The sequence below is a fragment of the Gamsiella multidivaricata genome (assembly GCF_025024155.1).
Source record: "Gamsiella multidivaricata strain RSA 2152 chromosome Unknown BC939scaffold_2, whole genome shotgun sequence".
NCBI lineage: Eukaryota > Fungi > Mortierellomycota > Mortierellomycetes > Mortierellales > Mortierellaceae > Gamsiella > Gamsiella multidivaricata.
Genome location: NW_026251710.1, coordinates 435101 through 458843, shown reverse-complemented (window position 1 = coordinate 458843; position 23743 = coordinate 435101). Strand labels below are relative to the sequence as shown.

Here is a 23743-nt window from a genome sequence, read left to right as displayed (position 1 = left end):
CAAACTGATCAGATCCGAATACGGTCGAGTTCAAGCCCGGCTATCAAGCACCTGTGCGCATAAGCTTGGCCGGTTGCAGAGCAGCAACCTCCTAGCTTCCACTCATGCTTTTCCAAAAACTGCTCTCAGAGGATCCCGGATCATATTCACTCGTTCAAAAACCTCAGCACCAGCCAGCTCGGCAGCAGTTCTTCCGACAGGTGTACAAAACATCTTTACCAGAGAGGATGAGGACCATGTAGGCGCAGGATTCTTCACGAGCCGGTCAACCATACCAATATCATCATCATCATCACCCTCGCCTTCGGCAGCTCCAGCAGGATTTGAGGATTATGATATTCGCTGGAAAGAGATCAAGAAGCCAACATTAGCAGGACTAGTCCCGATGTACATGGATCTGGCCAAGATGCGTCTCGGAGCCCTGGTGACCCTGACAACCATGAGCGGATATGCCATGACCACAAACGCGACAAGCCTAGGTACTTTGCTGTCTCTCACTGCTGGAACCGCCCTCTGCATTGCGTCCGCAAATGCCTACAATCAGTTCGTGGAACCACCATATGATGCTCAGATGTCAAGGACAAGGAACAGGATTTTGGTCCGCAAGGGAATCTCGCCATTGCATGCATGGGGCTTCGCCTCAGTCACAGGCCTTGCAGGAGTGAGTCTTTTGGCCGCAGCTGTGAACCCATTGACAGCTGCCCTCGGAGCTGCGAATTTGGTCCTTTATGCGGCCGTCTACACACCGATGAAGCGCATGTCGATCGCCAACACGTGGGTCGGAGCCATTGTCGGAGGGATCCCCCCTATGATGGGATGGGCAGCATGCACCGATTCGCTACCAGCAGAAGCCTGGCTTCTTGGAGGATTGCTGTACGCCTGGCAGTTCCCCCACTTTAACTCGTTGGCATGGAACCTTCGCGCTGATTACTCCAAGGCTGGATATCGGATGATGGCTGTGACAGATCCGAAACTGAACGCGCGTGTAAGTCTGCGCTATTCGTTGGGACTGATCCCGCTTGTGACGCTGGTGCCCTACTTGGATATGACAAGCTGGTGGTTCGCAATTGACGGCAACATCGTGAATGCGGTCCTGGTGGCGGGAGCAATAAACTTTTGGCGTAAGAGGGACGACAAGAGTGCGAGACAGCTGTTCTTTGGCAGTCTGATCTACCTCCCTGTCGTGCTCGGATTGATGATGTTCCACAAGAAGGCCAAGGATAATGATGCCCCGGGAGCGTTGGAGGGCAACAGCAGTGTGTTGGCATCTTCAGGTGCTGTTGCTGGTTTGAGCAGCGCTGAGGATGATGACGATGAGTACGAGTATGTGGACGACGACGAGGAGGACGAGGACGAGGACGAGAGTAGTTCTACAAGCGTAGCGAGGACGTAATGATCGGCATATTTGCATTATTAAACTTTGATCCAGCGTTGCGCCGACCGGGAGTGATCTTCGGAAACCATTTTCAATCGAACAAAATTCCAACTTCGGTTACGAAGCGACTGTTGCGCTCCTGTTTTTATGTATACAGCGATAAATTACAGAACTACGTTGGTCGACTATATTCCCGACTAGTCCGAGGCTCTCTCATCTTTGCAATGGGATGCGGTGGTGCGCCTATGATGCGATCGGGCGTTAGTTAGTTTTGCTGTATCCTCGTGTTGACTCGGAAAATCCAGCCATTCCCAAAACTAACGTTCTTTTTTCCTCTGCTGCTTAGACGTTCTTCTGCTCGTCCTCAAGTGCGATACGGGTCTGCTCGAGAGCCAGGCGCTCCTCCTTGCGCTTCTTGTCATAGAACATGCCTCCTCCCAGCAGCGCAGCGATGGTGAAAAACTGGAAACCGACACGGGCCCGGAACATGTGTTGCGCAAACTCACGGCGACCTGTCCTAACACCATAGCTGGCTCCGATGAATGCAGCGATAGTCAGTCCGACACCTGATCAACATGATGAGTAGAAAGGACAAGAGCGGTTGATTAGCATAGTGAATCTGTCTTTAGTGAGTGCAGCACGTGGGTATTTGCTCTGCAGCTCGGTTTTTGTTTTTTCGTTTTTTCCCAGAAGGAGGGGGGGGGGTCTTGCCTGCAGAGACGACCTTGTTCTCTTTGAACAGGCGCTTGACCTTCTCCAAGGCTGTCTCGGTCTCCTCATCGTAGTACTGGTTGCTAGACATGGTGTGTTTGAATTGCTGAGGGATCAATAGTGGAAGTGGTAGGCAAGTGTGCGCAGAGAGTAATGCAAAGAAAGGCGGCCCTGTGTCTTCGGAAGATGCACAAGACAAAACATGGGCCCACCCCCTCACCCATCGAAACAGTCACTTCTCTGTCGCATGGAAGCGCTGGATCGCCAAATCGTCTGTGCAACAGCGAACCTCTCCAATTGAGACTTTGACAACTTGCCCATTTTAATTGACGCGGATCCTTGTTATCAGAATGGACAGGGCTCAGCTGCACCAAGTGCCTGCCTTCTCCTGGAAAAGGGTCGTTGCTGCATCAACTGCGGTTTCCTGCTAAGCTAGACTATCCAGTGCTTCGATATGTTCTTCTGGAGCAGCGTAATTGATCTCGCGGCAACCTTCCTGTCTGTGTACGAATGAAGTGGAAATAGCGGTGACTATGGTCGACTTGCCAAGCATGGTAATGCTGTGCATTTGTCACCGACTTTTCGATGGGCTTGAGGGAGCCTTCCTGGGAACCAATCGGACATTCACAGCTGTCTTTGGGAACGATTATTCCCTTTTAGAGGCATCCAGCCAGGTCCCTGTACTGCGGGTGGCTTATAGAATGTAACCCGATTTGGCTCAAACTCTACCTGCCTGCCGCAGACCTGCGGAACTGGTGGCAAGGTGGTCGGTCTTTGCTTCTTTTTGTTTCGATTCGCGATCCTTCTCTCTTAACTCATTTACCTCACCAACATCAGCATTCCACTCGCAATCGATTTTATCATCCCCGAACCACACACGCTGATCTTTATGGGCGACTCTCCACGGCCCAGCAACAGTAACCCCTCTGGTGCCGCTAATACTGGCTCAAGTCAGGGCAATGGATCGAAAAGGACGCCAGCCAAGCTGAACCCGGACGCCAAGGACTATGTCCCACACCCAGCCACCAATGAGGGTGCCAGTGGTAGTAGTGCCAATACCGCCAACCTCCAGGCTGGTGGATCGAACAACAATCCGCGCAACAGGAGGAGACGGAACCCTGATCCAAGCAAGGCTGGATCCAACAACGGCCGCGACTCCCTGAAAGGCGAAGCAAGCAAGCTTACAGAAAACGGCAAGAAGGGAGGCAATAGAAACAATAATACCAATAATACCAACAATACCAACAATGTTAACAGTACCAGCAGTAGAAGCCGTCGCAACCGTGGACATGCCCCCAAGCAACTGGTGGAAGGTGGAGCGCGCATCGACGATGATGATGATGATGATATAGAGATTAACATGGAGCGCCCTGTCGAACCAACGGAAGTCGAAGCAGCCGGGTCAGAGCCTGCATTAAATTCTGTGCAGGGATCAGGACAAAATACAGCATCAAGTCGTGAGGGACGTCGCAAAGGCAAGGAAGCGACCAATACATCGTCGGCAAGACTGCAGCAGAACAACAGGAGTGATAATGGGCGATCCAGAGCTAATGGAGTGAATAGACAAGCAGAGAGCTCCTCCTCAACACGCGCATCTGTCCCTGGAAGCAACAGCAGTAATAACAGCAGACGTCAAAGAAACAGAAAAACCGGCGATCTTGGTGGCCGCACCTTTCCATCTATGCCCATCTCAGATCAGGCAGGAGAATCATCGGGGTCTCAACGTAATGCGCAGAGGAATGCGCTAAGAGCTCAGCCAAGGAAATTTGTGCACAAAATCGAGGAAGATCGCGATCTAATGGCTGCGCTGACTGCGGGTCTCAGCAACTCGACATACGACTGCATGGTGTGCTGGGATGTCATTCGGCCTGCGCACAAGGTGTGGAACTGCCAGGTCTGCTTTGCGGCGTTCCACCTCGATTGTCTTTCTACCTGGGCTAAGAAATCATCTGAAGGTATGAACATCGATTGCAGTCTTCACGGATCGCCAGGTCTCCTGATTGTCGCTGTGCCGAATACTAATTGACGTCGCTTCTGCGGATATTCTTTGATTAGATCCGAACAATAACGGAACAGGATGGAGGTGTCCAGGATGTCAGAACACACAGGTTTCTATCCCTAAGGAATACGTCTGCTTCTGTGGCAAAATCAGCAACCCCGACTTCAATCGATACCTCACTCCCCACTCTTGCGGTGAGCTCTGCGGACGTCCGAGAGACTGTCCTCACCCATGCAACATGTACGTGTCACGGTTATTTCATGAAGTCGTTAGTTATGCGTTTTCTTCATTATGCCATCCAACTTAACAATAATACATTTTCCTTTCTGTCACTATAGCCCATGCCATCCTGGACCATGCCCTCCCTGCGGCGGCCTCGGTCCCATTCAGTCCTGTCACTGTGGAAATGAAACTTTCCAGTTGCGCTGTGCCGACACGGATTTCACATTCCAGACAGGAAAGTCGTGTAACCAAATCTGTGGGGAGCTACTCGGATGTGGAAAGCACACCTGCTCTTCCGTCTGCCACGCTGGATTGTGCCCACCATGCGACCAAACACAGGAACAAAAATGTTATTGCGGGAAGCATGAACATCAGGCGCGCTGTGGCGATGGGGAGCCCAGAACGACATTAGTCGATGGCGAAGAGCGGATAGGATTCTACGAGTGCCATGAGATCTGCCATAGGTATGCTGCACTGACATGAATTGGTTTTATTCTTTAAGGACTATCTATCTATCAAGACCTTTATTAATATCCCTAAATCTGCTCTTTTAGACCTCTTGCCTGTGGTAAGCATGAATGCACCAAGACCTGCCATCCATTGGATGAAGAGCCGGGACAATGCCCAGCCAGGCCCGAGGTCGTCAAGACTTGTCCCTGCGGATCCAAAACCATCGAGACGCTACTCATGGGTAAATTGCGAACATCTTGCACGGATCCGATTCCAGTATGTGGAGGCCTGTGCAAAAAAACCTTGAACTGCGGTCATCGATGCATGCAAAAGTGCCATTTAGGAGAGTGCCAGCCGTGCAAGATGACAGTTACCGTCGACTGTCGCTGCGGATCAACGCGAGTCCAGCGAGTTTGTTCAGACATGGGAATGTATGGCGACGAGCGTCCAACCTGCGACCGCCTCTGCCGCGGCCTTCGTACTTGTGGAAAGCACGAATGCACAAATCGGTGCTGTCCCGCCAAGAACAGGGGCAAGGGCACGAAGATTGACCCTGTTGTATTGGAAGCCCACATCTGCCCATTGGTCTGTGGCAAAAAGCTGCAGTGTGGAGTTCATACCTGCGAGATGTTGTGCCACAAAGGACACTGCAACCCTTGCTTGAGTAAGTTGAAATGAAATGTGCTTGTCCATTCTATGGAACAACGTCAACGGTCCTAACAACTGTGTTTAAATTCATTTCGACTAGACGCGTCGTTTGATGAACTTTCGTGCGCCTGTGGTCGTACTGTGTTGTATCCTCCGATTCCCTGCGGAACCTCCATCCCCAAGTGCAGGCACACCTGCACTCGACCTCGCGCCTGTGGTCATACGTCATTCTCAAGCCATCCCTGTCATCCAGACAGTGAACCTTGTCCCCCCTGTATCATGCTTGTTGCGAAGCAGTGTATGTGCCGAAAGTCCAAGATGCCCAATGTTCCATGTTACAAGAGCAATCCATCATGTGGCAAGGTCTGTGGTAAGGGACTTGAGTGTGGTCTGCACAAGTGTATCAAATCATGCCATTCGGGCGAGTGCATAAGTCCACCCTCGGATATCTGCACCCAGGCGTGTCCCAAGCCCCGCAAGAGCTGCGGTCACCGGTGTGGCATCGCTTGCCATGGCAATACACCCTGCCCTGAAGATCAGCCCTGTCAAACCACTGTGCCTTCGAGCTGCAAGTGCGGACATTTGACCATGGAGTCTACCTGTAACGCGACAGCCGATAATCCATGGGATGGAAAGCTACGAATCATCAAGTGCAATGATTACTGCTTGATCGCAGAACGTAACAAGAGAGTCGCTCTTGCTCTGGAGATCGAGGAAGGCGTCTCTGCACCGTAAGTGTCGATTCATCTTGATGTGCTCTACTTTTTTTCACGTTGAAAAAACAAACAGCTAACGTTCACTTTACTGATGCTCTGTAGTGAACCCCGTATCCCGGATTATGATTCATATGTTCTCGACTACGCCTCCGCTAATATGGAGTTCACACTCAAAATCGAGAAGCAACTCGCTGAATGGGTCGCTGATACCTCAAAGCCGATCCTGTACTTCCCTCCGATGAAGGGACATCGCCGCAAGTTTGTGCACGAGCTCGCAGCTCACTACGACGTGACATCCGAGAGTGTCGACGTGGAGCCGTATCGTAGTGTCACGGTCCGCCGACAGCTCAACACATCAGTCCCGGATCTATTGGTCTCTCAGGCTTGTCGCCAGAAGCGCCCTGCCACTTCGACGAGTAGCTCCGCTGTTGAACAGCTTCGCAAGCCGATGATCAAGGATCCTGTGAACGCCATTTACTTGCACGATCTAGCATTCGGCTTGACGAGGTCGGAACTAGCAGCTCAGATGGCGCCGGTCTTTGGGAACATCAAGTACGGTATTCGTTGGTTGACCGATGATGATGCTGTCCTTGTGCCGCACCCCGGCTCGATGCAAATGGATGAGTTGGAGGCAGTGCTGGTCCGTCTTCGAACCGGAATCAAGTCTGCCGCAGCTAAGGGCAACCTATGCGAGAGAGTCGAGCTCTGCTGGGTCAACAAGGAAGGAGAGGTCGTCAGTCATACGAACGTCGGCAGTGGATCACAGTCAAAGCGGTTCTTTAATGCGAGCCATGGAAACCAGTGGGCTACGAGAACACCTCCCAAGGTCGAGAACACATTTGCACTGCTGGATGACGATGAGCGGATTGCGACAGCGAAGAGGGCGGAAGAGGAGAGGATCTTAAAGGCCAAGGAGGCTGCTGGAACGTTGAGTTCTGATGCATGGGAGGAGGAGGCCAGTACGTCTAGCGCCACAATTGTTCCGCCTGCCCATACAGCTAATATCTCTGGGTCTTTGGCAAGTGGGCTGAACCTGTCTCAATCGTCTTCTGTAGGGGGCCCCCTGAAGCTGGGTCAGTCGCAGGCTGCGGAGGACTTGACAAAGTTTGTTGTTATAAAGGGAGGGGAGTTTACGGATGAGGTTGTCGACGACTGGCAGGACCTTATCGAGGACGATGATGAAGACGAAGATGAAACCGAAACTGGCGATGCTGTCAAGACTGATACCAACGAAACTACGCAGGGAGATGATCAGGACAAGGCGGCTGAAAACCTCGACGAGAAAAAGGGATCGCTGAGCAAGACAAGCAGCGACGACGAGGGAGTATTGGTCAGCCAGGAGGAATCGCCACAAGTGGAACAGACGGAGCAGCCATAGAGTCCTACACTACAACACAACCCATAGTTGGGCCGCAAAGGACTATAGAATACCAACCCTAAATGAAGTTTTTTTTTCTGTGCCACCAAAAACAAGCGTCCTCTTTTTTCTCCTCCATCCTCAACAACTTGCTATTTAGAAACTGTACAAGTGTTATGTCTGTAGCAACATCCTCCGCCGCAAGCGCAGCCTCGCGTTCAACCCAGTACACGGTCCTGAACGCGTCGCTTGAGAGGCTGCAAAAGAATCTTGAGACGCTGGAGCAGAATGTTGAGATCACCGTCGTGCAGTCGGAATGGACCAAGCGCCTTTTGACGATTCATTCATCTCTGTAAGAATATAACGCCCTCGTCATCGTTTTCTGCATCACCGCATCCTCGCAACATCCGCAGTCCGAAGGAGTTTCATAAAATATGGCAACTGGATTGCGTTCCTTTTGTGTTCATCTTTTTTTTTTTTCTTTTTTTTTTTTTGCTGTGGCCTTTTAGGTTGATGGCATCCGCGAGGGTATTGAAGGACGATGAGCAGCTTGGTCAGGGACAGGGACAGGATGAAGATCAGGAAGAATCGTGATAACGCATGAGATACAATGGCAGCATATCCAGGAACAGCCTCGACCACTAGCCCTATCGATTGAGTCGGATCCGTTACCTAACGGTGAACTACACGAATATTAAGCTGTGTTTACATGTCAGTCATCCTCGAGGAAGCCATTGAACCGCACATCCTTTGTCGCGTAGCTGCTGGACTCGAGCCTGCGTGCTTATAGGGCTTTACAATGGTACACAGTACTAGTCTCTCGCTTTTCTCGAGGCTCGTCCGCAAGAGTTGCAGCCTCATTCATATCCACCGCCACAAAAATAAAAATAAAGATCTACTTCGCTGCTGTTGTTTTTATTATTATTATCTTGGCATAGCTTACTTCGTTTTGCAGCATATTCTTTGCTCTACTCAAAAAGCGCCACTGAAATGAACCTTCCTATCCAGCTATATCTCTTTAGTCCCTGGAGATCCAGGTCAACTTGGTATGGGCGTCGTTCACGAACCAAATATTCATGTCTTCGTACTCCCGCAAGCACTCCTCGAACTCCTGGATCTTGAATCCCTTGGCCAAAACCCGGTCCCTGACCTCTTGTAGCCTCAACTCCTCAACCAATCTCCAGTTGTCCTCAGGATCCTTGCTCATCGTACGGATAATATCGTAGATCCTGTCTGTTGGGCTCGAGTATGTCCGGCCGTCTTGGCCGTTGTGTGCAGGATCCTGATCGTATAGCGAGGCCTTGGAGACATCGACCATTCTTAGTGCCTCATTGACATCCTCGACCGTGACCACATCCGAGAACCGGAGACGAGCCATTGCCTGTGCGAGACGGAGCACTCCGAGCAACGTACGCGCACTAACATATGTGAATTCCTGTCCGTTCTCTCTCTCAGCCTTGCCATTCTGGCGTGACTGCACGTATGCATCCACAATGTGTTCAGAGACTGCCTTCGGCACAGTCGGTCGTTTTTGCCGTGCCGCCGCGATATAGTGTCTAGAAATAGCAGTGCAAATACGTCGGAAACGCGTTAATAAAACCACTCATGCTAAGCTTATAAAATAGTGATGTACAAACAAAGATACCCTCGAAAATACCTCATCAAGCTAGCGCTGTACGCCTCAAAGTCCATCTTGGGAGCCTGGTTGTGCATGTGAACATAGGTGATATGGGATGCCAATCTCGAATCGTTCTCCTCGTTTGCGGTGTCCAGAATTAAGAACAGGATATCAAAGCGCGATAGCAGTGCCGCAGGCAGATTGATATTCTCGACAGGCGACTTGCGAGGGTTGTAGCGACCGTAGATAGGGTTGGCAGCAGCCAAGATAGAGGCACGAGCATTGAGTGTAGTGGTGATGCCAGCTTTCGAGATCGAGATGGTCTGCTGCTCCATGACTTCGTGGATTGCTGTCCTGTCCGACTCGTCCATCTTGTCAAACTCATCGATACAGCAGATACCGTTGTCGGCCAAAACCAATGCTCCGCCCTCTATTATATTACGATAGAGCATAGTCATTACAGAGCTCGTCAGTGACAGGAATTATAACAATAACATAATTGTTGCAACTGCACCGATAAATCAAATGCGTACCAAGAATCATCTCATCGGTAACGGGGTCCCTCATGACGGCAGCTGTGAGACCAACTCCTGAACTTCCTTTACCAGTGGTGTAGACACCACGGGGCGCAACCTTGGTGATGTACTTCAACAACTGCGACTTGGCCACTCCTGGATCTCCCATCAGACAGATGTTGATATCTCCACGAATCTTCATGCCGTCACCCATTATCTTGGTCGGTGCGCCAATCATCAAAAGCAACAGCGCCTTCTTGACATCCTCGTGACCATAAATCTCGGGTGCAATCGAGCGAGCAAGTTTGTTGTACACATCGGGATCCTGTGCCATCTCCTCCAACTCCTCCTGAACTTCACTCGAGATCGTCATCTCTGAATATTGCTTCTTGGACTGCTCCACATGGTGGCATTCGAGATAAGTGTCGGTCAAAAGTCCTGCACGCATGGCCTGGAAGCCAGTGTAAGGAATGGGCACGTAGATACCTGAAACAGCGACGGTATCTCCAGGGTTCATGGTCCTGGTCATCACGCCAAACAAATGAACCTTAATCGAACGAGGAATATGTCCAACAGGAACTTGATGTGTCTGAAGAAAAGAAATGTCGATTGGTGAGACCATGAAAATGCTATTCACAATGCGCTATTCCTGCGAGATTATCCTCAATACAAATTCAAACAGAACGTACAAGCTCCTGAATCTTGACTTCTTGGAACTCCAAAAACTTGTTGGCACGTGTCTGCTCGTGGAGCTTTCCTTTGGTCTGGTTGGTCTTGCACACCTGAGAGTTGCACTCGGTTAAGGGCATGAACTGGCGTGCAGTCACCTCCTGGAAGTTCTCATTACCGCAGGATTCGCAAGTATAGGCTGCTACTTCGACAAAGGGCTTCACAGCCGTGACTCGGGTGACAATACCCTGAAGAGTTACCAGCTTTCCAAGGTACTCAGCCTTAATCTCGCGGACGGAGAGCGCCTTCTGGTTGGTGGGCGGCTTGAAAACCACTTGGCTAGTGTGAAATGATCGTGTAAAAACCATAAATTTCCTGAGAAATAACACTTTGCTGCACAGGTCCCGTGCTAAAGCGTGAATGCTTGTCGAAACAACTTACTATCTTCTGGTGAGAGCAGGTGGGAAGGGAAGCTCTTCCAGAGGCACATCTCCGTTGGCAGCAATAAAGTTACTGTTGTGACTCCTGCGCTGGCTCAAAATGACATCGAGCACCGAGGTTGTGTGGTCCATATCCTCTGTGGGCGCTGGCATGATGGCATCCTATTACGACCAAATATAAGCAAATGTCGGTGAATCAGAGAAACCCACTAGGTATCATCCTGCACCTTGCTTGGAATCAAGTTGTGCTCACATACAATGGCATTGCAAAACAGGCTGACATAGCGCTTGGTATTGGAGATGATGTTCTGAGCCAAGTTGGATGTCCTGGTGCGATCGTACTATTGTTCAAGCAATGGAATTGACTCAAGTATTATTGTTCATGTCCTGCTCCCCCGTGCATACATTGCATAGATGTCCAGGGACATAGCTTCCTGTTTTTGAAAGTACCTTGACAATATCGTCCAGATGAATAACCAGCTTCTTCTGCCTGCGGTTGGCAATCATTTGCTATTAATGTCCAGGAATAACAGTGAAAGAGTGGGATGTTAACTTCGTCATAGCCTTCTCCATCACGAGTATCTTGTCCTTGTGCATAGTTCTGAACAGCATACCAACTGCTTGAAATACTTCAGCTGAAGAACGCCTTGACCATCGACCTCCATTCCAGTGTCCTCAACATCGGCCTCGGTTAAGACAGACTTGAATGTCTGAAGAAAGTCCTTGATATGTTCTAAATGGAGATAACATCAAGAATAGTATTACTCGTTAGTCTTAAGTCGCAGTCTAAACCCTCGGCTCGTTGATGCTAATCTGGTCCTAGGCAACGTCAAACGGTCGAAGTCGCTGTGCTTCCGTATATGCTTCTTACCGGCCTCATCCGAATACTTCACCCTGACGTTGGCGGTGTTCAACCTGGCGGCCATCTTTTACTCTTTTTCTGTTCCTGGCGGGAGTGTGTGGATGGCGATGGAGTAACTACAAGAATCCTTTAAGACGCGTTCACGCTACTAAAATATAAACAACGTCACGTGCAGGTGAGGTATTAGAGGAAGAGTGCATATTATTGATATATTAGATTAGATGTTCTGACATGCTATTGCTTGTATACGGATCGTCTCTATTGATGAGGTATATAGTACAGGATATGTTGTGCGATTGCTTTAAATTGAGAGTGCTCGGTTGTTGCAATATGAGTTATGGAGCGTAGTATGCCTGCAAAAGGCCATCTATCGCCTTGGATTCGCTCTTGAGTCTTTGGGGATGTTGAGAGTATGGTCGTCTATCGTGATATCCATGACTTGAGCTATCCAGTGGGCGATGGACCTGCATATCGACATGGGGATGTTCTGAATGCCGTTGCGCGCCATACTCGCCCTGTTGAGGTCGACCCCTCCTCGCCAAGTCGTTGTAATCTGTGTGTGGGTGCTGAGAAATACTCTGAGCACCGTAGGTGCCTTCATGCGGTCGACCCCACTCCTGCCTGCCTAGTTCCGCCTCTTGCTTGAGATAGGGATTTGAAAGCTCCATGGATCCCGGTGGAGGGTAATAGCCATGCTTTTGATCATCCACGATAGCTTCCGGATTACGGGGCGCTCTATCATAAGGACGAGGACTTGACCATTTGGCGTCCATGACAGGAGGAGGAGGTGGATAAGGAGGGTTTCGCTGCTGCAATGCGTACGCGCTTCCGTCAGGGTAATCCTTGAGGTCCGACTGATTCGATGAGCCATCGATGGGGTTTTCGGAAGCGGTTTTCTTGTAGCGAGTGCGATAGTAAGCCAGTCCTACGCCCATCAAGACCATGGCGAGTACCCCTGCAATTGACCCAACGATAATAACGATACGGGAACTGTTGTCGTTCGCTGTAGTTGGCGAGGGAGTATTGGATTTGGAGCTGTCAGGTGAAGTCGACGAAGAGATGGAGCTTGAGCCGGCGGCGGCAGAGGTGGATGTGGAGGCGCTCAGAGTTGCTGTAGGCTTGGGCAGGGCGACAAAGGAGTTTATCCATGTGTTGGTTTTTAAGTTGTAGATCAAGGCAGTATTATCAGCCATGACATCCAAAGTTGGGCTGGAACTCTTGCCGCCCCAGATGACAAATTGGTCGTTGGTGACAGCACATGAGGCTCCCAGTCGCCCATTCGGTAAGTTGGCGTCGGGTCCTTTTGTCCATGTCCAAGTCGCAATATCCAGGACATAGATATCACTTAGTGCACTGGCCGTCAATCTTGAGTAGCCGCCAAACAGTACCATTTTCGAGCCTCCGTACACTGGGATCAGGCAAGCGGCGGCGCGTTGACTGGGGATTGCTCCTCTTCCGCTTGGAGCGCTCCATCCTCTTGTGGGGCTGTAGACGTGTAGCTCGCTTCCTATTTCAGTGATAAAGAGCATGCCCTGAATCGCTGAGCTCCAGGCTGCGCTGTAATTCTCCGATACGTTTTTGGTAGAGTACTGAGGGACGTTGTCGAACACAGAAGTGTTCAGGTTCACTCTCAACATTGAAACTTCGCCTGTGGTAGTGACATATCCATTCGGACTATAAATGATGCCTGTATCTGGGTCCACCACAGCTCCGTCCAGCAAATACTTGTTTATGTAGGGACTTGTCAATATGGAGGTCCATGTTGCGTTCTGGAAGTTGTACAGGTAGGCGTCGTTGTTCAACAGCGCAAACCAACTCTGCTTGTCGGCCGAGAGAGTGCTAGTGTGATACACGGCGGTGGGCCCATTGGGCAACTTCTTGAAAATAGGGCTGGTCGCGTTCCAAGAGACAGAGAGATCCATCATGAACATCTGCGGAGTAGTGATGTCGGAATCGACAGAGGGAGTGCCAGCCATAACGTACATGGCCTGGCCCTCGATGAAGACGTTGTTAGATTGAAATACAACAGCTGGCTGGAATGATTGGGTGTGAACAGCAGGGGCAAAGGAGATGCAAAGGAAAAGTGTGGTGATATGTGTGAGGAGAAGGGCGACCTGCCTGGAAGTCAGGACTCGTCGGGACATTGTGAAGGAAGGATAATAGAGCGATATCGGAGTATATATGTGTATATGTTTGAGTAGATAATGATGTATATGTGTGAAAAGAATAAGAGGTTGTGTGAGGGTGAGAGATAGAAGAGTGGGGGAATGGAGGATGAGGGTGAGAGTGAGTGTAAGAGAGAGAGGAGAGTATGAAAGAAGGGAAGAGATGATGAAAGAGGATATTGCATCCAGCTTTTTTTTTCCAGCGACACAGCACTACATAGCAATATTCACAGGCAGGTACAGTAGACAAACCCCTGTTTCCATCGGTTTCTTGTTCCTGGCCCTGGATTGAAGATAGTAGATCGAGCTCTTTCCCCCGCTTAGACCTGCCACTGTTTCTTTTTGAAACTGAAACACAACAATCCCCCGGCTGCATTTGGCCAATCATATTCAGCAATTTAGGTCTGACTTTTTAGCGCAAGGGGCTCAACCGTACTTCGATCTGCAATCAAACTCTAATCTCGCCACTCAGTTCATAGTCTAAGCATTGCATGCTGGAACATTCTACTTTGACAAAACAGAATGCACAAATAAAGAGAGCTTTTATTCCGTCGTTCTTGTGATTCTTCACTAGAGTCAGTAGCCACCCCGCCCTTGGCCCATGCCGCCCGTGCGTCCCGATACAGAGCGATCGCCCGATGATCCCAGGGCACCATGGTTTGCCATGCTGGCACCTAGAACACCATCATTGGCGGGATTGTAGGTGAACCCCTTGAACTGCAATTGAACGGTCTCGCTCAAAAACGATGACTCCACAACCGAGTCCATTGGTTCCTCGCTCGTGAACTCCTCGTCAAAGTTGGAGGTATCGATGGCGGAGGACACAGAGGGCTTGAACGGCGGCTGAATTTTTTTCGCCATCAACAACGGGAAAGAGATGGGCTTGAAGAACGGATGCTGCTTGATCGCACTCGACCCATTGTTGCCAAGGCGTTGATTAGGATCTCTTGTCAAAAGCGCCGACAACAGTGCGCGTGCATCGGGCGCAACCTCGTCCGGGAATCGCAGCTCATCTTGCAAGATCTTTCTGTACATCTCGTGGATATTTTCGTCATAGAACGGAGGCAGACCAGTTAACATTTCGTACAGAAGCACGCCCAAGGTCCACCAGTCCACCGTCTTGGTATAGCCCTGACCAAGGAGTAGCTCTGGCGCGAGATACTCTGGCGTTCCGCAAAACGTGTTTGTCGTCTCGGTCTCTGTCATGCCAAGCTTGCACAGTCCAAAGTCACAGAGGGCAATATGACCGGTATAATCCAGCAGGATGTTTTCTGGTTTGAGATCCCTGTAGACAACATTAAATCCATGCAAACACTCGAGAGCGCACATAAGTTCGGCAGCATAGAACCGAGATCTCTCCTCACTGAATCGGCCCTCGCGCTGCAAATGATGGAAGAGCTCCCCGCCATTGACAAAGGCGAGAACAAGGTATAGCTTCTCCGGTGACTGGAATGAGAACTTGAGAGGGACAATGAACGGATTGTTGATTTGGGCCAGGACAGTTCGCTCCGCTAAAGTGTGGTTGACCTCGCTACGGGAGATGATGTGCGCCTTGCGGATGATCTTCATGGCATAAATACGAGACGTATCGCGCTTCCTAACTTGCATGACCTTTATCAAAGACATACAGAGAGTTATCCTTTTAGCGGCCAAAAAATAAAATAAAAATAAAAAAGACGAAGCTACCCCCCAGCGTTACCTTGCCAAAACTGCCCTTTCCAATGACTTTGAGGAGGTCAAACGCGTCTATTGTCAGCGGAGTGTTGGCCTACGAGCACAGAAGGGATCATTTCATCAGTGTCCATAATAATGAGGCCGCTGAATAAATACAGAGGATACTTACGCTGTCTCGTTTGAACGCCACTTGAACGCGGACTTTGCCTGTTCCTCCCTGAAGCATAAACCATTCGTCTTGCATCTGCTCGTCCCAGCGGGGCTCCAGTTTGACATTGCCCAAGAATACGTCCTCGCTCGAACTCTCACTCTCCATCACATTTCCAGACTTTTCCAGCGCAGCCAGCGTCTTTGGGTTGGGGATGCGAATATAGAGCGATAATTGCACGTCAGACACTCTCGACACGTCGCTATCAAAAAGAATGAACACAAGTAGGTTGCACATAGTGGTAAGCAACTGTGTCTCGTTAATGATTGATATGCATTTCGAAAATCCCGCCGTTGCTCCTGTTATACAATGTATCTCCAACAAAGTCTATTCGTGCCGCTGCAGCTGTTGTACTAACAAAGGTGCATGCATGAATAGACCATGTTCTCTGGAGAAAAATAAAACTCCCATCCTCCATTTGAAAGCAATAGACAAAGAAAAAAGGGGAGATTAGATAATAATAGCGACATGATTGCGACTTACAAGTGAGCTCTGTATTGCCAGACAGGGTTCGACAGCTCACCGCCCAAAGCGTCAATGAGAACTTCATTCTTGTCAAATTCCAGGACGGCATAAGGCAACCACCACTTTCGCTGGAGAGATTCTCTGTTGCTTGTTATGCTGGGCTGCTGCTTAGGAACGAACGGAGGATTGTAGGAGCCAGGTGGAAGGCTTAGCCCTCGCGCTTCGACTACGCGAATGATCAAAAGGCCATTCTTGGCTGCTCCGCCCTCAGTCTTTCCGCTAGAAACTCCGTTCTGCTGAGATTGCCCCGATGGCGATGGAGAATGGCCGGAAACTGGCGGAGTGGATGAATGTGTCGAAGAGGAAGATGGGGCCTGCGAGTGGCCGTTACCTTGGGATGATTTTGGCGGGGATGTTGCCGAGGAGGACGAGGTCGCAGACGAGGATTTTATCTGTAACGACGAATTGAACGATGCAGACAGCGCCGCGGCTTCCTTTTCCTTTTCTTTTTCCCTTTCCTTCTCCCGCTCTTTTTCCTTGTGCTCTATATTAGTGGTAAGAACATGTTTTTGTCAGTTCCTGACTGAGTGTCTTTGAGCGCAGCTGAATTGCTGGCTATCATAAAAAGCAACTAAGCAGATACAGGCGATCGTAGCAAAGCGCAACTACGGGGATTGTCATAGCCCTTATAGACTGGCTGACCAACTATCATCTTATGGCAGCGCGCTTTCTCGTGCCCGCACGCTTACTCTTGGAGTGCAGCCAGGACATGACGAAGGAGTGCTAGTTAATTGAAACAGAAGAGAAGACGCAGGGTGATATCGAACGGACAGTCATTAGTTAGGCCCTGACAAACATGTACTCTTCTCCATCGTGAGGTTGAACGCAGCCTTTTGCCTGCATATCACGTCAGCTTCGTGGAAGACATGGGGCAGACACTTTCAGGTCAAATTGAGCTGTCAGACCTACACTTGGGTGAGTCTTGCTGGAGGACGAGGGATTCAATTGAAAGTTAGAGTCAAGTGGATGAGTAAGAAGTAGATAAGGAGGCGGGTGGGAGTGAAGAGGAGTGTGAGTGTGAGAGAATGAGAAGAGTGATGAGAAGGGATGGAGTGAAGCAAGGTTGAGGGAACAAAAAATATTGACCCTCCAGAGTTTGCTTTCGTTTGGTTCACACAGAGACGATCTTTTCGCAACCCACCCCCTCTCTGTTTCCTGTTTCTCTGCGTCCCTCATGATTCTCATGCATCTCCCAGTTTTGGAACTCTGCCCTGGCTGATGAGCCAAAAGATATTCGTGTACATAACTAACCGTTTCGCACGAACAAACATGATAATGCAGATCATCTTCAAGCCTGGGGCAACAGCACATCTCTCCATTCTCCGATAAGGGTGACGATAAAAGTCAGATGCATCCAGAGGGGGCTATCACTGTTCATAAATGACGGCACCCACTCGTCCAATGCGCTATTACAATCCTCTGCGTCGTTTCCATTTGTTTTGGTATGATAAGTAGCGGTGAGAGATATAAGTTCTCTTCGGCGCACGATAGCCCATATGCCAAACTAATGACAGGGCCGCGTGCTTCTTTAAAGAACTCCCATCTTGCAAAGTGGTGGACTGTAAGAACAGATCCTACCTTGGCACTCAGGTTCGATGATTGTCCGGCTGTGAGACCAAAAGACCATCAATTGAGCGTGGCTATGATGCGTGCTTTTTTGATAAGGAACACAATAACTCACGAAGCCTGGCTCTATTTAAACACAACGGTCACTTTCGAGACCATGATCTCCGTCTTTTTCGACCGTCAAATCTGATTTTATTTCGTGGGACCTCATTTTCATAGGGTTCCAAATATCGAGTTTTATTCCAAAGTGGACTGGCTTAAGATTAAATGTAGGGTCAGCTTCTGGCGTCCCTTCAAGCGACTGATCCTGATAGAGCAAACAACCATGCAACTGTTGAGATGTAAAAAAAAAGCTGAGGCATACAAAAAGCAGTATCAGCGGCAGTAAAAGTGGTAGAAGTGGGATTTGAACCCACGCCTCTCTCGAGACCGCAACTTGAGTGCGGCGCCTTAGACCAACTCGGCCATCCTACCAACTTGAAAGTTGGTAGAATGGATACTATATAATTCCACAATGACGTTCATGACGTTGTGTATTGGCTATTGTATTTGTAATGATTTCTCCCTTGCTGGCAGAGATTAGGTCAAGATGTGCTTTTGAAGTTCTCAATGCCCGTTCTCTACTCGTCAGGATCAAATCACTTCAAATCTCGCCATACTACCTTTATTATGAAACTGACGCCAGAACTCATCTCACGGGCACCATGTTACCTGAATGCAGTTCAGGACAGAGAACTTGATTTGCGCAGTATCACCTTCGTGTCTTTCAATCTGATTCCTTTTTTTTTTTGTGCCGTTGTAACCTCGCTTTTTTCATTTTATGCCGACGTTTTTGGTGCTCTAGGCCATCTATGCTTGACGTACTACCGCATTTGAGATTGGAATTATGGTGCACTTTATCGCCACCACAAAGACAACCCAAAATCTATTGTCATCCTTGACTCCATGTCCCTCGTTTTGTTGTCTATCTACACCTTTGTTCTCGTCCATCTAGGTCACAAGATTCCGGCCATTGAGAACCTTGGAGTAACAAAGGTGTGTCCACGTTTGGTTCTAGCAAACGGCTCACGCGAATCAGTCCTTCCTTCACGATCAAGGAACTAACAGCTTCTACTATAATATTCTGGTGGCGATCAGGATCTGAACGACTCACTGGATCTGACAGACAACGACATCCGATCCCTCTCGAACTTCCCATCGCTTCCACGACTGAAATGCCTCCTGCTCAGTAACAACAGGATCAGTAGAATCGACCCCAACCTGAGCCAATATCTGCCTAATCTAACGACAGTCGTCCTCACCAATAACGCCATCACGGAGTTATCAGATCTGGATGGACTTGCAGGATGCAAGGCCCTCGAGATCTTGTCACTGCTCGACAATCCCATCATAAAGAAAAAGTACTATCGCGAGTGGGTCATTTGGAAACTGCCCAATGTCAGGGTGCTGGACTTCGAAAGGGTCAAGCAGAAGGTGCGTGATACACTTGACATTATATACCAGGTTATCGTGATTTTACTAGGGACGCATCAAGATATACTGATGAACATTATTTTGGCCTCAATAATTGTAGGAGAGACAAGAGGCAAAGAAGCTGTTTGAGGGCAAGGCGGGACCATCGGCACTAGCAGAATCAATTGCCGCGACAAAGTCATCAACATTCGAACCTGGAGAGGGAGTACCTTTGCCCCTGAAGTCGAGCGTGCCCACACTTAACATGAGCAAGGAGGATCAAGACAAGATCAAGGCTGCACTTGCAAAGGTGACGACATTGGATGAAACCGCAAAACTGGAAAGGGCACTGAAGGAGGGCAAAATTCCAGGTTATCTGAAGGACCAGGATTCGACCAACGGCAGCAAGGCCAAGAAACAAAGGTTGTCGACTGATGAAGGCAAACAGGAGGAGGAAAAGGAAGACCAGGATACTGAAATGCAATAGAATATCGAGTTGGCTTACTCTTCTGCGTGTAAGAAACCTGCATGGCAACAAAATAAAATCTGTTCCTTACAGAGGACACATACTATTTAAGTATGATGCTTCTTTTCATCTGTTCAATGTCGATCCTTTTATTTTATAAACGCGCAACCCTACACAATCAGAATCGCAAATCGAAGAGATGAGAACTAAGGCGTGCCAAGCTTAGAGTATTTGATAAGAGCAATAGTTAGATCATTTAGGTCCTCCTGAGGGGATGGGCCTCGGTGTTGAGCACGAAGTTATCCAGCGAGATAACGTCCGGCGTAGAGAACATCAAGTAGAGGTACTTCATCGTCTCCGCTAAGAAGAAACTGTTACAGTTGGAAACACGATGAGACAAATGTGTTAGCTGCAATTACGCCAAAAAAAAAAAAAAAAAAAAAAAAAAAAAGGTGGATATAATGATTCGTCTGTTCTTACCTCTCCATCTTGTTATCGTATAAGTTTGGCTCATTAACGTCAAGAAGACCAGAGTAGGCAATACTTGTCCTACAATGCTTCTCCAATGACTAAATCAAAGATCAAAACAAGCACGTTACTAATAGCGGATGAAATACCTTTGGAAAAGAAGTCAGAATGCTCAACCCATGAAAACTCACCTGGAAGATTTCCCATGCCTGGTCCTGGTACTTCTTCTCGCCAGTAAGACGGTACAAAATCCACAAGCTCTCCAACGTTTCTATATTAAAATAAGAATGGAAGAAGGATTTTGACAACGCAGGATCAGTGTAAGGGTCCGATCATGTCTTTAGGTATGCATTTACAGGTACCTGACCATATTTACCTGGCCTCAAAATGTATTCAGTGCGGCTGCTTGAACGAGAATAGAACGTGTCTGGACGGGCGATGAATCCTTTGCCATTGTTGCTCTTCATGAATCTCATGTCCTCAGGGCCGATGCCTGTAACAGAGCGATGATATCCAAGATAGCAAGCCTCGGCAACTTGCTTCGCCAGGACCAAGTCATTAGGTCTGTTAAAGTACTTAGAGCCCATAGCCAAGGATCCAGCCATGAAACAGGCCTATGAAACGAAGAAAATATATCCATCATGTTGTATCAGCAAAAGCAGACAGCTGATCAACAAGATATCACACAACAAGTGCCTATAAACGACCGCTTACAAGATGTCCCATCTCAGCATCAACACTCTTGCTTCCCGAGTTGACGGTGCCCAGAATTGCGTAGTCATGCGAGCCATTCTCCGGCCGAAGGATCATGTACTTCTCAATCGAATCAACAGATGTTTCAACTAGTTGAAAAAGAATGGCGTCAAAGAGATAAAAAGGACGTGGGTAAGGAAGTTGGTTTCTCGTATTCTTACTCAGGGAATTTTAATGATATAGTGATGACTTACACATTTCTTGGTATTTTGGGACCTTGCCGTCGAGTAAAATCCATTCCTTGAGAAGATACTATCAACGTGAAAAAAGACGGATGAGTGAAATTTCCACGTTCCCAATCTGGGCATGATGGGCGTCACAACCGAAATAATACCTCGTAGTAGCTATCAATCATGCCACCAACAGATGCCTTAAAGTTACTGTAGTGATGTCCTTCGCCATCCTGCACAAATGCTGGGAGCAGGCCAGGCAATTCAGAGGTGGCGGTGCCCAAGACTTGGAAAATTCTTTGTGCCTAGAACGTACGCAACAGATACATGAAGTTAAAGAGAGCGCACTAAACAGCAGTCCACGGCCCTTACATGCTAAATTTTGTTTCCCCCACGCGTGAAAACAGCGCTGGGCCCTGTGTTATCTTCACCATCGTGTGATATATTCTTCATGGGTACCTTTTGATCGTAGATCGGGTTGTTGGTGAGTATCGAAAGGCGAGAGAACTCGAGCTGGATCGTGCCGATTTCTGCAACCACAAAGCTGTATCCGGGGGAGTTGGCAGACTTCTGGACGGCGAACCTGCCAGAGGGGAAATTTTTGCTCTGGAAGGCATTCAACAAGTAACCACCAAGCTCCTCCGCCTTGTCGAGCAGGACCTCCTCTCCCGTGAGGTCGTATGCGCTCAGGAGTCCACCCAGATAGCGAATGACGGTCTCGAAGAATTGAAGTTGGGCAGTCGGCTGTCTGGTCATGTCGAACGAAGTCTTGACCCACTCGAGAGCCTCGTCAAACTCCTTGTTGAAACCCATGATGACGAGGGTGTCCAAACTGTCGATCATAGTCGCACCCCAGCCGTTAAAACGGTCCACAAATCCTCCCGAGACTGGACGGACCTCATCGTGACCCCATGCGTGCTGTTTGTAACCGCCCCAAGCATGTGCGAATCCATCCCTGACAGCCTTCAAGCGTTTCTCTCGCTCGGCTCGGTCTTGTGCAGACTCCTCGGGGAAATCAAATTGGATGTTCTTTAGGCTGGTTTTGGTTCCCTTTCCTCGGACTCGCTCGTATCTTTCGCGCGCTGCGTCAACGTTCCCACCAGGAGCGGCTTTGAATGGTAAGGATTCATGGGTATTCTCCTGGATCAATGGCTCCTTGTGGCCAATATCAGGGTAGGGGCGATGATGTGGAGGTGGTGGTGGGACGTATTGCTGATCCTGTTCGAGGTCAGTTCCCAAAGTAGATGGGCGGCTCATGGTCCATAGTCCTGTCAAACTCATGAGGATCACGACGAGGATGAGCATCTGGCGGAAGTTGATAGTGTATCGCCCACTGACCACTGCCGAGGGATTGCGGTCAAAAAGTCGCTTCAAGTTAGTGAGAGGCGCTACAGCAGTGAGGGCTGGGGTGGCAGACCCCGCAGGCTTTGGAGATGGGCGGTAGTCTGAAGGGCCGGGAGAGGGTCCATAGGGGTCGCTGGCCGAAGATGGAAGGCCCTGCTCGATGTCGACAACAAAGCTGGAGGCTTTATGAGTGGGAGATGTCGGCTCCATGGTTCACGACTGTGGAAAGGGGGAGGGAGAAGAGATGAGGGATTGACTGATGAGGTGGAAAATAGTTGGTGCGGCTTCTTTGGTATCCACTGGGAAGACAGACAAAGATTTCTTCCCCCGGTAGACCCAATTATCACAGCGTCTGGGCTTGGCCAAAGTATCGCCAGGCAAGCTCTGCTGCTAGAGCTTGAAGGGAAAGGCTGTGCAGATTGTTTGCGCTGCAAGCGGCATTATTAGTCCTGCATTAGCATCTTTGTTATTCAAGTTCAAACCGCTACCGAACATCGCCTAGTCCAGTCAACTCCCTCTAAAGGAAATCTGTATAAAGGGACTTAGTTCTATAAAGTGAAAAGGAAACTCTTCTCTTGCCCCGACCATATGAAATATTTCCATTAAGCCGAGATATTGTGCATAAATAGGGAGACTAGTCTAGTGGTTTGGCGAAGGCGTTTCCTCTGTAGATCTTGAGAAGCTCGCGTGTCGTGATCCTGAAACTGTCAGAAGAGTGTCATTAGCCTTCACTGCTTGAGCGATACTGTGCTCGGATCGCACAACAACATCATCCTCAGTTTCTCCCAGTGGCTCGCCGACAGGCTGTCTTATCTCATCCGCAATGTACACCTCCTGTTCATCTAGATGAATTAATAGGAACGTTACTAACATCGAGTCCTGATATGGCATCCGTTGAAGAGTGGCACTGAGCTGGTCGATAATATTATCATCATCGATATCGCTGTTTGGTGTGTCGCTGTCGCTTGGTGTGCGTATTTTACATTCTTTGAAGCGGTTGGTGATACTTGTGTCTTTCACCTCATCCTAAGCTTGCACTGCTATTCTGATTCCTGCGAGGACGTCGGTCCTTGCAGGGTTTGCGATATCATTCTCAAGGTTGCTAAAAAGCTGTTCAGAAAAATGAAGCCTGTATCGCGCCTTAAATAACCTGATGATACCAGCATCCATTGGGCTGGATCTCGGAAGTCATGTTGGGCGGCACGTAGAGAACCTTTGTGCTCGATAGCTGTGGGAGATTGGCCTGATTTCCATGTGCGCTGCAGTTGTCCAATATTAACAGCACTCTGCCATTCGCTCTGCCATCAAACCACTTGAGTCAGTCGCTGAATATCATCAGCGTCATTCATGCCCTGGTATTCCAACGGTAG

General features: G+C 49.1%; 9 protein-coding genes and 1 non-coding gene across 10 annotated transcripts; 4 read left to right on the top strand and 6 right to left on the bottom strand.

Moving 5' to 3' along the window:
• Positions 1-385: 385 nt before the first annotated feature.
• Positions 386-1393, top strand: BC939DRAFT_391168 (UbiA prenyltransferase family-domain-containing protein; the record flags this gene model as incomplete). The annotated part of the gene is made up of 1 exon (XM_051551939.1): positions 386-1393. One exon carries the CDS (start codon positions 386-388, stop codon positions 1391-1393), a length of 1008 nt encoding a protein of 335 aa, XP_051417464.1.
• A 94-nt stretch (positions 1394-1487) lies between these two features.
• On the bottom strand, positions 1488-2246 carry BC939DRAFT_435198 (uncharacterized protein). The gene is made up of 3 exons (XM_051553455.1): positions 2087-2246; positions 1698-1941; positions 1488-1618 (listed from the first exon to the last, which is right to left on the bottom strand). Exons 1-2 carry the CDS (start codon positions 2175-2177, stop codon positions 1718-1720), a joined length of 315 nt encoding a protein of 104 aa, XP_051417463.1. The 5' UTR covers positions 2178-2246; the 3' UTR covers positions 1488-1618; positions 1698-1717.
• A 614-nt stretch (positions 2247-2860) lies between these two features.
• BC939DRAFT_405546 (uncharacterized protein) lies at positions 2861-7586 on the top strand. Its single transcript, XM_051552828.1, has 6 exons — positions 2861-4041; positions 4142-4325; positions 4424-4771; positions 4862-5421; positions 5506-6136; positions 6224-7586. The coding sequence occupies exons 1-6, from the start codon at positions 2976-2978 to the stop codon at positions 7497-7499; spliced, it is 4065 nt and encodes a 1354-aa protein (XP_051417462.1). The 5' UTR covers positions 2861-2975; the 3' UTR covers positions 7500-7586.
• BC939DRAFT_524601 (uncharacterized protein) lies at positions 7587-8375 on the top strand. The gene is made up of 2 exons (XM_051561271.1): positions 7587-7830; positions 7988-8375. The coding sequence occupies exons 1-2, from the start codon at positions 7655-7657 to the stop codon at positions 8070-8072; spliced, it is 261 nt and encodes an 86-aa protein (XP_051417461.1). The 5' UTR covers positions 7587-7654; the 3' UTR covers positions 8073-8375.
• Positions 8376-11693, bottom strand: BC939DRAFT_524600 (DNA replication licensing factor MCM7). The gene is made up of 9 exons (XM_051561270.1): positions 11592-11693; positions 11335-11453; positions 11171-11230; positions 10978-11061; positions 10722-10882; positions 10301-10619; positions 9630-10200; positions 9136-9526; positions 8376-9034 (listed from the first exon to the last, which is right to left on the bottom strand). Exons 1-9 carry the CDS (start codon positions 11644-11646, stop codon positions 8497-8499), a joined length of 2298 nt encoding a protein of 765 aa, XP_051417460.1. The 5' UTR covers positions 11647-11693; the 3' UTR covers positions 8376-8496.
• Positions 11694-11695: 2 nt separating this feature from the next.
• Positions 11696-13933, bottom strand: BC939DRAFT_435191 (uncharacterized protein). The gene has a single exon (XM_051553454.1). The coding sequence runs from the start codon at positions 13724-13726 to the stop codon at positions 11918-11920; it is 1809 nt and encodes a 602-aa protein (XP_051417459.1). The 5' UTR covers positions 13727-13933; the 3' UTR covers positions 11696-11917.
• Positions 13934-14271: 338 nt separating this feature from the next.
• On the bottom strand, positions 14272-17218 carry BC939DRAFT_435186 (kinase-like domain-containing protein). The gene is made up of 5 exons (XM_051553453.1): positions 16844-17218; positions 16113-16638; positions 15591-15831; positions 15447-15515; positions 14272-15358 (listed from the first exon to the last, which is right to left on the bottom strand). The coding sequence occupies exons 1-5, from the start codon at positions 16863-16865 to the stop codon at positions 14324-14326; spliced, it is 1893 nt and encodes a 630-aa protein (XP_051417458.1). The 5' UTR covers positions 16866-17218; the 3' UTR covers positions 14272-14323.
• Positions 17219-18111: 893 nt separating this feature from the next.
• On the bottom strand, positions 18112-18194 carry BC939DRAFT_t5. Its single transcript has one exon. It is a non-coding gene; the product is annotated as a tRNA-Leu (tRNA).
• A 137-nt stretch (positions 18195-18331) lies between these two features.
• BC939DRAFT_435185 (small nuclear ribonucleoprotein polypeptide A) lies at positions 18332-19741 on the top strand. The gene is made up of 4 exons (XM_051553452.1): positions 18332-18468; positions 18715-18755; positions 18858-19193; positions 19294-19741. The coding sequence occupies exons 1-4, from the start codon at positions 18390-18392 to the stop codon at positions 19657-19659; spliced, it is 822 nt and encodes a 273-aa protein (XP_051417457.1). The 5' UTR covers positions 18332-18389; the 3' UTR covers positions 19660-19741.
• Positions 19742-19767: 26 nt separating this feature from the next.
• On the bottom strand, positions 19768-22784 carry BC939DRAFT_435183 (glycosyl hydrolase family 47-domain-containing protein). The gene is made up of 8 exons (XM_051553451.1): positions 21489-22784; positions 21194-21334; positions 21054-21111; positions 20821-20948; positions 20483-20720; positions 20298-20377; positions 20119-20207; positions 19768-20009 (listed from the first exon to the last, which is right to left on the bottom strand). The coding sequence occupies exons 1-8, from the start codon at positions 22581-22583 to the stop codon at positions 19895-19897; spliced, it is 1944 nt and encodes a 647-aa protein (XP_051417456.1). The 5' UTR covers positions 22584-22784; the 3' UTR covers positions 19768-19894.
• Between the last annotated feature and the right edge of the window lie 959 nt (positions 22785-23743).

Coding starts and splice junctions, on each gene's coding strand:
- BC939DRAFT_435198 (XM_051553455.1), bottom strand. CDS start 2,177: ATGTCTAGCAACCAGTACTACGATGAGGAGACCGAGACAGCCTTGGAG. Junction 1,942..2,086: donor GAACAAGGTCGTCTCTGCAG/GCAAGACCCCCC, acceptor CATGTTGATCAG/GTGTCGGACTGACTATCGCT.
- BC939DRAFT_435183 (XM_051553451.1), bottom strand. CDS start 22,583: ATGGAGCCGACATCTCCCACTCATAAAGCCTCCAGCTTTGTTGTCGAC. Junction 21,112..21,193: donor TGATTGATAGCTACTACGAG/GTATTATTTCGG, acceptor TCACGTTGATAG/TATCTTCTCAAGGAATGGAT. Junction 20,949..21,053: donor CCCAAAATACCAAGAAATGT/GTAAGTCATCAC, acceptor TTTTTCAACTAG/TTGAAACATCTGTTGATTCG.
- BC939DRAFT_524600 (XM_051561270.1), bottom strand. CDS start 11,646: ATGGCCGCCAGGTTGAACACCGCCAACGTCAGGGTGAAGTATTCGGAT. Junction 11,454..11,591: donor GAAGTATTCGGATGAGGCCG/GTAAGAAGCATA, acceptor ATCTCCATTTAG/AACATATCAAGGACTTTCTT. Junction 9,035..9,135: donor TACAGCGCTAGCTTGATGAG/GTATTTTCGAGG, acceptor TGCTATTTCTAG/ACACTATATCGCGGCGGCAC.
- BC939DRAFT_524601 (XM_051561271.1), top strand. CDS start 7,655: ATGTCTGTAGCAACATCCTCCGCCGCAAGCGCAGCCTCGCGTTCAACC. Junction 7,831..7,987: donor TTGACGATTCATTCATCTCT/GTAAGAATATAA, acceptor GTGGCCTTTTAG/GTTGATGGCATCCGCGAGGG.
- BC939DRAFT_435186 (XM_051553453.1), bottom strand. CDS start 16,865: ATGTCCTGGCTGCACTCCAAGA. Junction 16,639..16,843: donor GTCCTGGCTGCACTCCAAGA/GTAAGCGTGCGG, acceptor CCACTAATATAG/AGCACAAGGAAAAAGAGCGG. Junction 15,516..15,590: donor TGGCGTTCAAACGAGACAGC/GTAAGTATCCTC, acceptor CTGTGCTCGTAG/GCCAACACTCCGCTGACAAT.
- BC939DRAFT_405546 (XM_051552828.1), top strand. CDS start 2,976: ATGGGCGACTCTCCACGGCCCAGCAACAGTAACCCCTCTGGTGCCGCT. Junction 4,042..4,141: donor GGCTAAGAAATCATCTGAAG/GTATGAACATCG, acceptor TTCTTTGATTAG/ATCCGAACAATAACGGAACA. Junction 4,772..4,861: donor TGCCATGAGATCTGCCATAG/GTATGCTGCACT, acceptor CTGCTCTTTTAG/ACCTCTTGCCTGTGGTAAGC.
- BC939DRAFT_435185 (XM_051553452.1), top strand. CDS start 18,390: ATGAAACTGACGCCAGAACTCATCTCACGGGCACCATGTTACCTGAAT. Junction 18,469..18,714: donor CAGAGAACTTGATTTGCGCA/GTATCACCTTCG, acceptor TCGTCCATCTAG/GTCACAAGATTCCGGCCATT. Junction 18,756..18,857: donor AGAACCTTGGAGTAACAAAG/GTGTGTCCACGT, acceptor GGTGGCGATCAG/GATCTGAACGACTCACTGGA.
- BC939DRAFT_435191 (XM_051553454.1), bottom strand. CDS start 13,726: ATGTCCCGACGAGTCCTGACTTCCAGGCAGGTCGCCCTTCTCCTCACA.